Source organism: Adiantum capillus-veneris, chromosome 28, assembly GCF_014529385.1.
Source record: "Adiantum capillus-veneris isolate H3 chromosome 28, ASM1452938v2, whole genome shotgun sequence".
NCBI lineage: Eukaryota > Viridiplantae > Streptophyta > Polypodiopsida > Polypodiales > Pteridaceae > Adiantum > Adiantum capillus-veneris.
Genome location: NC_140958.1, coordinates 92,736,745 through 92,752,282, shown reverse-complemented (window position 1 = coordinate 92,752,282; position 15,538 = coordinate 92,736,745). Strand labels below are relative to the sequence as shown.

Sequence of the window (15,538 nt, the reverse complement as noted above, 5' to 3'; positions counted from 1 at the left end):
CTGGCACCGCATTGTGCATAAGAGGGAAAGCAAGCACTCCATAGCTCTTAACCTGTGACAGGAACTTGCAGAATGAGCCTCCCATCTATAAATCACGTTTTTGCCTTCTCTATAAGTAGTAAACTGGCCTCAAAGTGCCAAGTGTCACTCATTTGTGCATTTTCCCGCTTTAGACCCTTGGGTCTAAAAATATCTCACCTGCAGCCTCTGTTGACTTGGCCACAGAGTAACAAAATGATCCCCATGTCAAACTGCACGTAATGACGCGAAGACATTTTCAGGTCCCAAAATAGCAGTTCCCTAAATTTTAGGAGATACTGCCATTGTATCTTTCTAAGTCATCCGACCCTCTTTGTACACTGCGGCCACATCCAGAACTGAAATGTAGCCTCTGTAGCAAAGGATTCCACTTTGGCTAGTCAATGACCCACTTGGCTAACCATAGTCCTTGTCCAACCTTAGTGCTGTCTTGCCCTCAGGCCTGGACTCCCTCTGGACAGTTCCACTGTAACTAACTTGGACACTCCAAGTCAAGAATCAACCGCGACAACACCAAATAACCACTTCAAAACAATTCACAGATCACAATAGATTTGCACTGGCCCGGTGGAGTTCCGTGCCTAGAGATATTGGCCCCAAAGACTGGCGCCCCTTTCGGTATTTCTTTTTATATTAATCAATCATCAAAGTACAAGAGAGCGGTTAGGGTTTCACTCTCAGACTCTGCGTCCAGATGCTCTGAGAAGTGAGGCCCTCACCACTAATTTAAAGGTTACAAGGGATGCCCAAAAGCAGAGCCCCAAAAACTTTTAAAATCAAAAGCATCAGTTCTCTCTTTCTCTTGAGAGTCTTTTCTCTTTTTTTTATGGTTTTTGGCAAAAATTAGGGTTTGCAGGAATTTTAGGGTTTCTGGCAGAAATTAGGGTTTCTGCTGTCCGCCACGTCATCACTTTGTGACATACCCCCCTCTTGAAAGCATTGTAATCGACCGCGATTACGCCTGCAAAACCAACAAAAGCCATAAACCGTCTTAGCAGACACTGACTGTTAGTACCTACGTACTAGGAACACACATCTAGCATATGTACAAAATCGACAGTCACATCACACGACATCACAGGACATCACCAGACATCACAGGACATCACATGACATTCAACATTCATTCGGATCTTAGACCATGATTTATCGGCAAAGTAGCTAGCAATCACATCTAGGTCCAATCGGGACCTCATCGATGTCCGATTGACTAACCCCTATTGCAACCATGTCTATTCGAGATCAATCAGACCAAAATGCTGCAGTCATTTCGTCTATCAGTTCCTGCACTCACAAGAAGTCAAGAACAAATCAGTATCATAATCAGGAATTCCATTTCATAAAGTCATCCAACAGAATACTGTCAGCTCTCAGTATCCCTGAAGCTCAAAGAGACATCAGTGACTTTAGTATCAAAATCGAGGCATCTGTTGACAAAGGAGCAGAGTAACTCCCCTCTTGTGCATCCCACTGCACCAGATCTTCGGCCAAGCTGAGTTTCTGGGTTCCGTTTGGAGTAGACTATGCTAAACCAAAACATCGAGGTAAAGTTTCACAATCCGAGGAGTATCTGCTAGGTCCTCCTCCTCCATCCACTTCGCATCAAATGCAGGAAAGTTCTTGAACTTAACCAAGAACCCGCCTTCGGACTTTACCCTTCTTCGTATCATTATGTGCCAAAATCTGTTCAGGAACAAGGATCTCCTCGTTTTCTTCCACTTTGGGTTGCTCATCAGGCTCCCCATCATCAGGCACATCACCCTTAACGGGTTTCAAGAGACTCACATGCAATGCACTGTGAATCCTCCAAGTATCTGGCAGTTTCAATCGGAAGGAGACATCATTTATCTTGTCAGTAATCTGGAAAGGTCCGTAGTATCACATACTAAGCTTTGGAAAAAGCCTCTCCTTTCCCTTTTTCTTTCTTAGACGTGCCTTCTCAAAAGTAAGAGCACCCAATCATCCTTCTTCAGTTTCAAGTCGCGACGATGGCGATCCGCTGCCTTTTTCTGTCGTTCTTGAGACTCCTGCAAAGTCTCGCGAACCTTGGCAAAAGCCGTATCCAAATCTCGCGAATATTCATCTGCTTCAAATTTCTAATCTTTCGTGCTCAGGAAGGATGGAACCCTCACCAGCAGTTTCAACAATCTCACATGGCGTCTTCCCCGTCGAAAAGTGTATCGTGTTATTGTAGGCAAATTCCACCAAAGGTAAGTTCTTTTCCCATTGAGTCTTCTGATGCGAGATACAAGACTTCAATAAATCTAAAATCACTGAATTGGCAATCTCAGATTGCCAGTCAGTCTGCAAGTGGAACGATGACGAGAACTGCAACCGCGTGCCAATGTTCCCCAAATTGCCTTCCAAAACAAACTCATAAATCTGGGGTCTCTGTCGGAGACAATCGTCTCAGGCGTGCCATGTAATCGGAAAATCATCGTGATCATTTTGTATTCTCAGGAGATCAAAAAAAATGAAATCCATTTCAATATTTTCCCAGGGGCGGGTGGGTATGGGTAAAGGCTGTAATAATCCCTGTGCCTTATGCCTGTCAAACTTGACCTTCTGGCATACCAAGCAACTGCGCACAAACTCTTCCACATCCTTCTTCAGTCTCCGTCAAAAGAAATCTCTCTCTACCCCTTTCATGGTGGTAGCAATGCCGCGGTGACCCGTAAAAGGTGGACAGTGGCAATCAGTCATAACCTTTTCCCTCAACGGCTGTGTAACGCACAACATAGTCTTTTTCATCAAGTAGCCTTCCCGAAGGGAGTATCCAGCTACTGTCTCCCCATCCCGTATCCGTGTGAAAATATCTGCAAAATCTGTATCTGTGGCACACTGATCGACCATATCCTCGAAGCTCCTATGATGTATCGCGGAAATAGCCAGAACCAATGGTTTTCGAGACAAAGCATCTGCCACCACATTCTTCTGTCCCTGCACATGGACAATCTGGAAGTGGAACTGTGACAAGATGTTCACCCACCGCATCTGCTTTTCCGAAAGCTGCTTCTGTGACAAGAAGTAGCGCAAACTCTGATGGTCTGTAAAGACAGTAAAATCCGCTCCGAGTAGGTAATGCCGCCACTGAGTAAGAGCGTGGATAACCGCCAAAAGCTCTTTCCCATAGATCTGTGCTGTCATCTCCGGCCTAGAGAACAAACGGCTCTCGTAAGCTATGACATGGCCTTCTTGCATCAAGACCGTACCCAGACTACGACCACAAGCATCACAAAATACTTCAAATGACTTCTGCAAGTCCGGCAAAGTCAAAATAGGTCCGGTAGTCAATTTCTCTTTCAATGTCCGAAAGGCAGTCACCTCTGTGGGTCCCCACGAAAAAGGTACTCCTTTCTGTGTCTAGGTATGCAAAGGGGAAGCAACCTGTACAAACTTTCGTATGAACCGCCTGTAGTACGAACATAGTCCCAAGAAGCTTCCAACTTTATGGACATTCCTCAAATCGGGCCAATCACGGATAGTCTCTATCTTGGCAGGGTCCATTTGCACTCCTGCTGCTGACACAATGTGTCCCAAAAAGTGTATCTCTGGTAGGAAAAAATTCACTTTTCTTTGCATTAATCACTAACGTGTGATCTCGTAATGCCTGAAAGACTTGAAGCAGATGATCTCTGTGTTCTGCCTCATTCTTGGAGAAAACAATGATGTCGTCAAAGAAAGTGCCAACAAATAGCTTGTACTCTCGAAAAATCCTGTCCATCATCCGGTTAAATGTCGCAGGAGCATTGGTTAAGCCAAAAGGCATCACCAAAAACTCAAATAACCCAAAAGTCGTCCGAAAAGCTGTCTTGTAGACATCTCCTGGCGCTATCCTGATCTGATGATATCCACTCTTCAAGTCAATCCTGCTAAAGCACGAGGATCCCTGTAACCTGTCGAGTATATCATCGATCCTAGGAATCGGAAATCTGTTCTTGATGGTGATTTCGTTGAGAGTGTTACAATCGATGCACATTCTCCAAGATCTGTCTTTCTTCAAAACCAACAACACTGGAGAGCAATACGGTTAAGTACTAAGCTGGACAAGACCCTTTTCCAAGAGGTCTTTCACTGAGTTCATAATCTTTTCATTCTGTACTCGGCTCACACGATAAGGTGGCCGATTCGGTGGCGTGCTTCCAGATATCAGATCAATGGTATGATCTTCAGGCCCTCTCAAAAGCAATCGGCATGAGCGTGGAGAAAAAAATCTTGGCGTTCTTTTCTTCAGGTCAAAACATATTCAACCTTTATCCATCGTTCAGTTCTCCCAAAAGAATGAGTAAGAAAACTGAAGTTCATCAAGTACAATCTCTAAGCCCTTCATTTATCAAAGTCGCTTTCTCGGCCCGGTAGTCAACCACGGCGTAGTTCTTGTGGTACCAAGGGATCCCGAGTAGAACGTCACTCACGTGCCCTGAACACCCCTGTCATTGCAAACGAAGTTTGCCAATGCTCGGTGTAATGGCAACATCCCATCCGGGTGCCACTCGAACTACCTCCGCCTGTGGCGTCAGTCTGTCGGGCACAGTTCCAAATCGAGCCGCCAATTCCAAGTGAAAAGAAGTTGGCCTTGGCTCCTTCAAAAGAGCTTCTTGATCCTTCACTTTGCCCCAAAAGCGGCAAAGTTTGTAGTTTCATTCATTAGATTCGGTGTAGGTCCCACACCATGTGGTACCAGTTCTGCTTTTCTATCTGCCTTTTCTGCCATATTCCTCAGCTGCTCTCGAACTCTCAGACCTGTCGTCGTCTTTATCATTCTGTTCTTTCTGTGCCTTATCAGGGCACTTTGCGGAAATATGTCCATGTTCCCCGCATCCAAAGCACTTCCCCTCTCTGATGAAGCGAGCTCTCTCCTCAGGAGTAAGCTTGGGTCGTGCATCCTTTTTTTTCTCTGGGTTGCTCTTTTTCATTCTACTTTCATTCCTAGAAGTCTGTTCGGCTCGTTGTGTCATGGCCTCATCTGTGGGGTAGGTCAGACTGCCAGAGTGAATGGCAAAGCCCCGCTTCGCATGACTCATCAACTCCTGAATAGAAGCCTACTTCTGTTCCAAGCAGTGATCTCGGATCTCTGTAGGTAGACCCAAGGTAAACCGCTCAATCTGTTCTCTGAACGAGATCTTCTTGAATGAAGAGGCGGGTAGAAAAGAGCTCCAGAATCTTTCACAATAAGAATTCACTGTATCGCTCTTGGTCATCCGGAGATGGTTCCAAGCAGCTCGTATATCTCGCTCAAACTCTTGAGTCAACCAAGAAGAAATAAAAAGCCTCTTGAATTTCAGCCATGTAACTGGCACAGTCTTGCTTAATAGAAGCGTGGACCACCAAGTACGAGCATTCCCCATTAAGTAAGAGGCAGCTCTCCGAATCTTGGAGTGCTCTGAATAGCGTCCTCCCGCGAAAGCGATGTCAAACTGCTGTATAAAAGACAAAGCCTTCGAAGCATCTGAGTATCCTCAAAAGTATCAAACTTGATCGAGTGGCCACCTTCCTTAAACTCTCGGACTTTCTTGCTTTTATCTTCGAGAAAGTCATACTGGTTGGCTTTGTAAAAAAAATTCTTCTTGTTCGCATAAAACTTTCCGTCATCGGAGTCTGAGCTGTAAGTAGACGAGTCCTCAGTAGAACTGTCAATCTCTGGGCGAGATGTAGCCTTCTTTGTCTTTTTCTTGCCCTTTCCGAAGCTTTGTGTCTTGCTTCACTTTTTGCTTTTTTTAATGTCTTCTTCGCTCTAATCCGAGGAGCTAGAAGAACTGTCAGAAGAAGAAGAAGAAGAACTGGGTACTCCTTCAAATCGAACACGCTTCTTCCGTTTCTTTGCTTTGTCGAATGTCGACTGACGACCCAAATATCCCGGGAAGTCAGTACCTTTGTTCTGCTTTTTGCCGTGCTTTTTGCCTTTCTTTTGCACGTCGAAAAGCTGAGCAATCCGTGCATCAACCACGTTCTCCAGTTCCTTCTCCGTATATTTCTTGGAGGCAGAAGGTTTCTTGAGAGCGGGTTTCGGGAGTGGTGTTGTGGTTCTCTGCCACTCCATCTGTACCTCTTTCAAAGAGGTCTGGTTCATATATTTTGCCATCTTCGGGTCCTTGGCAAAATTGAGCATAATCTTTGTTGCATCACCAATCAATTGACGACGCTCCATCTCTCTTTGCTCCGCCTGAGTAGGCCGAGGCGGGCCATACTCTCTGTCTGAATCTTCGTTGTGATCCCAGCCCGCATCTCCAGATGCAGAGGGAGTCGACTGATCATTGCCTGAAGCCATAGGTGCCGCGGAAAAATTTTTTCGGGGATCGGATTTCCCGTAAAAGAGAAATCGGCCGTGCTCTGATACCACTGTAACTAACTTGGACACTCCAAGTCAAGAATCAACCGCGACAGCACCAAATAACCACTTCAAAACAATTCACAGATCACAATAGATTTGCACTGGCCCGGCGGAGTTCCGTGCCTAGAGATATTGGCCCCAAAGACTGGCGCCCCTTTCGGTATTTCTTTTTATATTAATCAATCATCAAAGTACAAGAGAGCGGTTAGGGTTTCACTCTCAGACTCTGCGTCCAGATGCTCTGAGAAGTGAGGCCCTCACCACTAATTTAAAGGTTACAAGGGATGCCCAAAAGCAGAGCCCCAAAAACTTTTAAAATCAAAAGCATCAGTTCTCTCTCTCTCTTGAGAGTCTTTTCTCTTTTTTTTATAAAAAAAAAGCAAAAGCAAAATTCGCGTCGCTCATCATTTTCCAAATTTTAAAAATAAAAAAAATAAAAAAAATCCGCCTCCGCGATTTCCGGAATTTAGGGTTTTTGGCAAAAATTAGGGTTTGCAGGAATTTTAGGGTTTCTGGCAGAAATTAGGGTTTCTGCTGTCCGCCACGTCATCACTTTGTGACATCCACACTAGCTATGCAATGCAGGGCAGTTAGATTTCCCGAGGGGTGTTTCCAAAAAGTGAAAGTAAATAGATAATAAGAAAGAAATCAACAAAAAGGATAGATAGTAGTCACACGCTGGTGACACCCACCTCTTGTGCTGGCTGAGAGAGAGAGAGAGAGAGGGGGGGGGGGGGGGGGGGGGGGGGGGAGGGAGATATGAAATGTTAACGTCTTCAAAAGGCCAAAATGACCAATTATACCATAATGGTATATCCATGTGTGACTAGTACAATGTCAATGAGAGATGAAATGTTATATTAACGTCTTCAAAAGGCCAAAATGACCTATGAGACCAAAATGGTACATCCATGCGTGACTCTAGTACAATGCCTAGGAACATAAAAATAAAAATAAATGAGGGTACCTAGAATGGGTAAGAATGTAATCCTACCCTACATCCTCATCATCATTATCATCAGCATCACATAATATATCATCTCAAAACATATGGGGGTACGATCACATGAGGGCTAAAGAGGTATACAATGGAGAAAGTATACAATGGTGATCATCCCATGAACTCTCTTATGGGTCTCTGCAGTATGGTCTCAATGTCCTCCAGAGTCGGCTCTCTCGGGGGGCGTGCTTGATGTTGCTCAAGGATGCTGAGAGAGCAAACATAGATAGATATTTCTAATGTTGAACTAATGCCTCCTTTGACAGGTAGAAGTTGGGCATGCAAGAGAAATTGATGAGATATTTGATGCGATTAGTTATAACAAAGGTGCTTCAATAATACGGATGTTGCAGACATACCTGGGTGCTGAAGTCTTTCAAGTAAGTGGAAGTGTGGGGCAGTGAACAGCTCTAGTCTAGTCAAATATAGATTTTTAATTGAAGAAGTTCTATGATTTCAGAAAGGCTTGATGGCTTATATCAAGAAGTATGCGTACAAGAATGCAAGGACAGAAGACCTTTGGCTTTCGCTTTCAGAAGCATCTGGAGAACCAGTCAGGGAATTGATGGACTCCTGGACAAAGCAAAAGGGTTATCCTGTATTGGTTGTCAAATTGAAAGGTTCTTCACTAGAAGTTGAACAGGTACAAACTCTGTCTACGTCTTGGATCGTTGGTTGATGTGACCATGTGAACATGCATCAATGCTGTGCTTTTTGCAGTCACAATATCTTTCAAGTGGGGTTTCTGGCAGTGGCGAATGGGTTGTTCCTGTGACTATTTGCTTTGGATTGTATTCTTCTGTTGCAAGATACCTGGTTAGAGGCAAGGTATTCAATATACCACTGCCGCCACCCTATGCAAGTGAAGATGGCTTGCGGTTGAAGGAGATCACGGATGAGAAACCTTCCTCAAACTGGATAAAGATTAATGTTGGACAAGCAAGCTTTTATCGTGTACAATATGATGAAGGTCTTGCAGCAAGGCTCCGCACGGCAATTGCTTCTGGCTCCTTGAAGGCAACTGATAGGTTTGGTAAGAATAGTGGCACCATGTTATAGTAATTTTAGGGCTGGGGAATTAAACCAATCATGCATTATGTTTTTCCTATGCAGGCATTTTGGATGATACCTATGCACTGTGTAGTGCATGCAAACAGCCCTTAGCCTGTCTTCTATCTTTAATGGACGTTTTTCGAGAGGAGACTGATTACACAGTTTTGGGAAGCCTGATTAATGTGATTACTATTTCTTTCCTTTTTTACCTTTTGTTTATTCTTTATTACCTACCAAATACTGGCACTAAATTTGTGGCGCAATTTGCAATGCTCTTCACAGATAGCTTACAAGATACTACTTGTTATCAGCGATGCAGTTCCCGAAGCAATTCCTGACATTAAGCGATTTAGTGGCAATCTTCTTCAATATACTGCAGAGTAAGTTTGGATCTACTTTCCAGCTCTGTCCCAGCTTCAGCTCTGAGACCAGAAATAAAGATCACATAAGCACCTTTTATAGACGAAAAGGGCTAATGAGACAGTCGTATTTTGAAAGCGGGTGTTTTATTTCTGTAAAACTTATAAAGATTAGGATGACCATTGGATTCTCAGGTGCAACTTTTCAGCAATCTTGTGCACATAACAGTTGAGTTTTTATTTAGATGAAACCGGTGCTTGTTCAATTGGTTGCAATGTATTTCACTTTTTAAATGCCTGCTACTTGTTAATGATGGTCTAGAATAAGCGAGCTGGCTGGAGAAACGCTTGTTCATTTGATTGCCATGGGTACCCATGTTTGGTATTTCTTCTTAATGGGTGCAGGAAACTGGGCTGGGATGTAAAGGAAAGGGAGACCCACTTAGATGCAATGCTGAGAGGGGAGGTACTGGCGGCTTTGATAGCTTTTGACTATGAGGAAGTTGTTGCAGAAGCAACACGCCGCTTTGATGCTTTCTTGCAAGATAGGGGCACACCATTGCTACCAGCAGACATAAGAAGTGTACGTTCCCATGACTTCACAGTTCGCATCTATATATCTAGAGTAGCTACTGAGCACTACTGGTGCTTTTATAAACTGTGCAGGCAGCATTCAAAGCCGTCATGCGACGATCTACATCTGCAGATAGAAGAGGGTATGACGCTCTGTTACAAGTGTATCGAGAGGCTAGCATCAGCCAAGAGAAGACCCGTGTTTTAAGTACTGCTCTCTTGAATACTTTCTTATTTCAAATATTGTGATTTTTGTTGGGTTTCTCACACAACTTAGTGACATTATCTTGTACAGCAAATCTTGCTTCTTCCCCAGATCCAGTTTTGGTTAAGGAGGCACTTGACTTCTCGATATCATCTGAGGTATTTTAAATCCTTCAGGTCCTCAGCTTTCAATTCTGAAGACGCTCTCTCATAGGTCAAGTTTGGCAGGTCCGGAACCAGGACACTTTTTTTGTGTTCTCAGGGATCAGTCTAGAGGGCCGGGAAACAGCTTGGATCTGGCTCAAGGTGATGGTCTAAGTACCTTAGTGAAAGTATGTATAAATTTTTGTGTCTTGATTTCATGATCAGTGACTAAACCATGCTAGGTATAGCTTGTCGTCAGGATTGTAATCATTGTGATTTTGATTTATTTGCTGACCACTGAAGGGGGGTATAGCTGATTGTCAGAATCTTAGAAAATGCAATTTTCTGTATCCTTGTGGGAATACATGTTAACAGCTAAGACTCTTGGATCTATATTGTAATAAATCATTCGGCAGAGATCTGCATGATAAGGCATTTTGGATATTGGGCCCGACTGGGCTGTTGACAATCAGAAAGGTAGTTTATTAGCCTTACAACTTTCACCAGCCATATGTAGTGTAAGAATGAAAATCTTAAGTACTGGGAGAAAAAGATAGTGCGTCAGTGAAGTAGCTTCATCTGCCTGATGAAGATTGGTTACGGTGACGTCTGTGTGGATGTTAGAGGTCGAAGTTAGGTGAGCATCTTACTCTTTGGAGAGTATTGAATCGTTTGCTGCCTTGCTGAATTCACGAGGAATGTGAGGCTTGCTTCTGATCTTTATTGCAGATATGTGCAGTTAATGATGAGGTCAATGCTGAGGGCCATCTATCGATTTTTCCTTAGTTTCCATTACCCATAGATATGGAGTGAGTCTCCATCATTGATATACGGACCCCGTTTCTGTGTTGAGAGTTCCCGAGGGACTGTCAACATGAAGGACATTGATTTGATGTTTGCATAGTTTTGCCTGAGAAACTGGGCGTCCTGGACCATTTGGCAGATCCGAAACCGATAATGCTTGTGAATATTTTTATGCTCTTCTGCCAACTATGATTGTTGGAGGACAGATGAGATTGATCAGCTATTGCCAACTCCATTGTTTCTGCTATCCTTGCATGTTAGTTCATTCAACCTCTTGTATCATTCACATAGAAGACTCGTGCACGCTCATGCATACACCATGTTAGAGCGTTTTTGCATTTTTATCCTTGTGCATGCACATGTGTGTGTACAAGTGATGTCCCTTTTCATGAAATAAGGCACAGCTTTAGTGCCTCTCTAATAATATTATGTAGAGGACAGGCATAAAACTTGGAAGTCTCATAGGTCTTAAGCACTAATTGCAGTGCAGTTATTAGTGACCAATTTCTCCTTGCTTCATCCATGAGACTGTTGTTTAAATTTACTGATGAGCGTGTTAAGGGTCTTTTTGATAGCATTGTGGAAGGGGATGAAAGTCCAAGGATGAAATTCAACCTGGTTATTGGACTGAAATGAGTGCTGATTTGGCGTCTTTCTATGCAGGAGCATTGGAGTTTCATATGGAAGAATTGGGGAGGTTTCCTTATAACTCGTTTCATCACGGCGACAACATCTCAAGTAAGTGGTGATCGCCGATTTTATATTAGCGTCCTTTTTGCTGAAAGGGCCGGTACCAGTCTCATTCGACAATTGGTGATCAAAGACAAGGTCTAAAAACCAACCTGTTTCTGCCCAATGCAGTTTTCAAGCCTAGAGAAAGCAAAGGACATAGAGAGCTTTTTTTCAAACCATGGCAATCCGGCAATAGAACGCTCGGTAAATCAGAGCATCGAACGTGTGAAAATCACTGCACAATGGGCGGACCACTTGCGTACCGAGCCGGGATTAGTCGATTTCATTAGAGAGCTTTCGTATCGCAGCTACTGATGTAGAAGAGAGACACGGCAGCTTTGAGGATTTGACGTGTCAATGGTAAATAAGCAGCTATTAAGCAAGGAAGCCGATTTTGTTCACAGGCGAGATTTGTAATAGCATTGTTGCTTTAGGAATGTGAATTTAAATGCTTGTGTCCAAGTAAAAACCTGAACTTAATTTAGAGTTGCATGGCTTCAAAGTTCATATCCTAAAATAAGGAGCTTATTTCTTTTCAACCAGGCATGTAGTGCTGACTGTGCAAGAAATTCCATTCTGCAGCTCCGTGCCCAATATATCTTGACTTAGGTCTAGAAAAGCATGAGAAAAATGGGCCTTGGAGTGTGTTATTGGATATAGTTTATTTAGAAATTCAGCTTTTTTTGGAGTCTAGAGAAGCTTTTTTTCGGCGACTTGGTGCATGTGGTTAGGGTTGAGACTGTAATGACCTGTTCGTCAAAAGGCCCGAGTACAAATCCGCTCTAGTTCTTTTTGGAAGTAAGGTCCTCTGCTCATACAGGGGAAGCATCAGATTCATAGGAATCTTTGGTAAAATGAATATAATCTTCAAGTGGGTTAGCTTGTGGCCAGTGAAATGGAAATTGGAGCATACTAGTTTCATTCTACCTAACAAGCTACAAGAACAAAAACAATTGGCCAGACTAGTCAATAAGAGTACATACTCTATTCAGCAAAATCCAATATAAATTTTTTGTTTTTCAAAAAAAGGTCTAATCCCAGTTCCAACTATGTTAGCAATGTGTGCACATGCCTTTTGAAACAAAGCATATCCAAGCGCAAGAAAAGCCACATTTTCAAGCCAAAAACAGTAACAGCGTGCCTTTGGTCTCTCAAATCAGTCAATGAACAGCCAAAAGTTCGTCCTCCCGCTCGAGAAAATGACGGCTTGTGGTGAAAACTCAAATGAATTTTTTTTTCCAATTCTCCATCCATACCATTTTGTACACTTGCATTGCCTAATCATATGCAAACCAAACCCTCCCAATAGTAACTCGTTATTGTTCCTTGGAATTTGGAGGGTGTGCATGTAAAATTTACTCAATAAAGCCAACGCTCCATGAGGCTGTTGGCAAAATGACTAGATCTCGGAGTGACTTCAGGATTATGGTTATTACGTAATCATGTGTTGCCATTGTCTTGAAAGATGAGTGCATTGGTGAGCATGGGCTTCTATGTTTGAGCTTGTGCCGCTCTGACACTTGCATTGCCTAATCATATGCAAACCAAACCCTCCCAGTAGTAACTCGTTATTATTCCTTGGAATTTGGAGGGTGTGCATGTAAAATTTGCTCAGTAAAGCCAACGCTTCACGAGGTTGTTGGCAAAATGACTAGATCTCGGAGTGACTTCAGGGTTATGGTTATTACATAATCATGTGTTGCCATTGTCTTGAAAGATGAGTGCATTGGTGAGCATGTGCTTTTATATTTGAGCTTGTGCCGCTCTGACACTTCTTTATTGCGTGCGAATTTGTCATTAGCTGCAAGTTTGCATGTGTGTTCAAAGAACGATTGCAGTCTTCAAAATTTCATCTCTACTCACTCCATTTTTGAACCAAATTTGACGGATCTAAAGCTCAGCCAGCTCAGCCTTCCACAATTACCAACCTTATTCTTGCCATTTATGCGTTACTCATTCTCGTCACAACTGATTAAAAATCATTGACAATATCCTAGACTACAACCAAGACGATCAAACACTAAGGATCTATGTTCCACAAGCCTTACAGGATCATTATATCAACTACCATATTTAGGTCACTTATAAGAAATTCAAAAAGCTAAGAAACCACTATTATCGGCCCCAGGTGCCTAAAAAGTTGCAAATTTGTTTGACATGTCAAGCCATCTAGATACCTATATCCAATTCAAGTTGTGGCTACTTTTGAGTTGATTGGGTGAGACTTCATGGACCCATTTTGAACATTTGTAGCAAGCAACCATCGCATCTTGGTTATCACGGAGTACCTAATTGGACTGTGCAAAGTAGCATTGCCCCTCGACAACATTGCTTCCATAGTGGTTTCAACACTCTTACTCAAAGTTTTTAACATGGTTGTCCACACAAAATTCTCTCTGATGAAGACAAATAATTTACCAATGAAGTTTTATAGGTCCTAACCTCATTTTTGGGAGTTCAACCGGTGTTTGCCTCGCCCTTACCATCCTCAAACTGAAGGCCTCATAGAGTCGCTCAACAAGTGGGCGCTTCCCTAGGACCATGTATGCTTTGGCAAAAAGCACCACAATTAGCATACATGTCCACAACAGGACTGCCTTGCGCTACATTGTGCTCCAATAAACCCTACTTTGAAATCTCATCATTCATTTGCTTTCCAACATGAATGGCTCTAATCACAGCACATGCTTTGAGAATGCCACATAGGTTACTGTATCTAGTCGAATGCCCTCCTACATTTGTTTAAAATAGTCTAAAGCATTCTATATCTGCCCCTTATGCATGCAACTTTCTACTTATGCAGACCATTGAGTGTTGGTGTTACTGCTATCAGGCATGTGTTTAGCCAAAAGCATAACCATTGCTATGCATGTTGACAAGAGCATCATTAGTCCAAGCAGTGAATCTCTACCAATAATGTGGCATCAATATCAATTCTGTCTAGTAGCATTCCTCCTCTGTTATAAGCTCTTGCTCATACCAAGCATTCACATTGTGTTTCACTTTTTCCTCTGTCTCTACACAAATACATGTACAAAAGGCATACATGTGTTAATGCACATTGCTATTCGCCTTGTACCAAGCCACTACAACTTCTCTGGATGCATGATCCTTTAGTCCTGGCCTTCCACACATGGTATAAAGTCTTGTATAGTATTGTACAACATAACTACATTCTAATACCCATTTGTGTGGCCATCTCTTTGCACACACACATGCAAGCATAACAAACAATCAAGGTGTAACATCCAAAAAGGCCTTGTCACATACTTGTTCCTTGCCCACTTGTCTATGTGCATGTAGCCTTACACAATCATCTACCCTGTGTGGGTGGTTCTACACAATACTAGGTTGGATTTGTTGTCCTGCACATATTAACACACTCCAAATATCCTTGGAATTTATGCGAATTATTGCTACTTTTCTTTTGAAAATGGTTTCACGCAAAGCAACTGTACGTTCAAACATGTATCTTTTATACAATTTACTACATTTTTTCTTTAGTGTGACCACTTCACGAAAGGTCCCGAGAACGTGTAGTGTGCGTAATGCGCACTTCAGCTTCCACACTTATTTGTAGGTACAACTAATTTTTTTTGCTTGTGGTTCTTTGTAGTTAGAGGTTTTTTACTAGGTGGTTCTAGCTCATTGGATACAGGTGGACACCTTAGGTGTTGAATATGGCTTAAAACCTTCTTATCAAATCAAGGTAACTATTCAAAAACTCTATTTGATAGGACCCTTAAATAGGGTTAGAGAAGGTGGTAATACAAGCCCATATGAGTTCAAATTGAGCTCCAATCGACCCCTAAAATATGGGGTCAACCCTAAAAAGATGGGAGCTAAATATTGCTCCACATATGCCTTGCTTGTCCTCTAGTACACCTAAGACTAGTCACATGACCAGTACATGACTCTATGCCAACTGGAATCCATGTAGACAAGACGTTGTTCACACCAAGAAACATAAGACATAGGCCAAAGCCCATAACGTAACAATCCTCCCCTTGTTTTGGGCTATGATAAGGGACATAATGAGAGAGCACACTCCAATCTAAGAGCAAAATAACATCTTCAATTTAGGAGACAAGAAACATTTCTAATTCAAGAGACAATTTGCAATACCTCCCCTTGAACAAATGCATGTGAGAGGAGGCCATGCCTTCTCCAACAAGAAATCTCCAAAAAAAAAACTACAAGAGGTAAAGGCTAAATAGAAAATTAAAGAATGTTATCACTTTCATAGCAGTGAGAAGCATGATTGTTCCTGCTAAATCCTTCTTCTCCATGGTCTTCTTT

General features: G+C 42.6%; 1 protein-coding gene across 2 annotated transcripts in view; it reads left to right on the top strand.

The window, feature by feature from the left end:
- APM1 (aminopeptidase M1) overlaps positions 1-11,746 on the top strand; it is a 103,231-nt gene extending 91,485 nt beyond the window's left edge. For both annotated transcript variants that reach the window (XM_086503844.1, XM_086503845.1), the window contains 11 exons: positions 7,637-7,750; positions 7,831-8,013; positions 8,091-8,403; positions 8,484-8,605; positions 8,706-8,803; positions 9,188-9,365; positions 9,449-9,563; positions 9,651-9,718; positions 9,788-9,865; positions 11,171-11,245; positions 11,369-11,746. In XM_086503844.1, the coding sequence (XP_086359970.1) occupies positions 7,637-7,750; positions 7,831-8,013; positions 8,091-8,403; positions 8,484-8,605; positions 8,706-8,803; positions 9,188-9,365; positions 9,449-9,563; positions 9,651-9,718; positions 9,788-9,865; positions 11,171-11,245; positions 11,369-11,554 (1,530 nt within the window). In that variant the 3' untranslated portion in view covers positions 11,555-11,746. The remainder of the gene's footprint in view (positions 1-7,636; positions 7,751-7,830; positions 8,014-8,090; positions 8,404-8,483; positions 8,606-8,705; positions 8,804-9,187; positions 9,366-9,448; positions 9,564-9,650; positions 9,719-9,787; positions 9,866-11,170; positions 11,246-11,368) is intronic.
- The last annotated feature ends 3,792 nt before the right edge of the window (positions 11,747-15,538 follow it).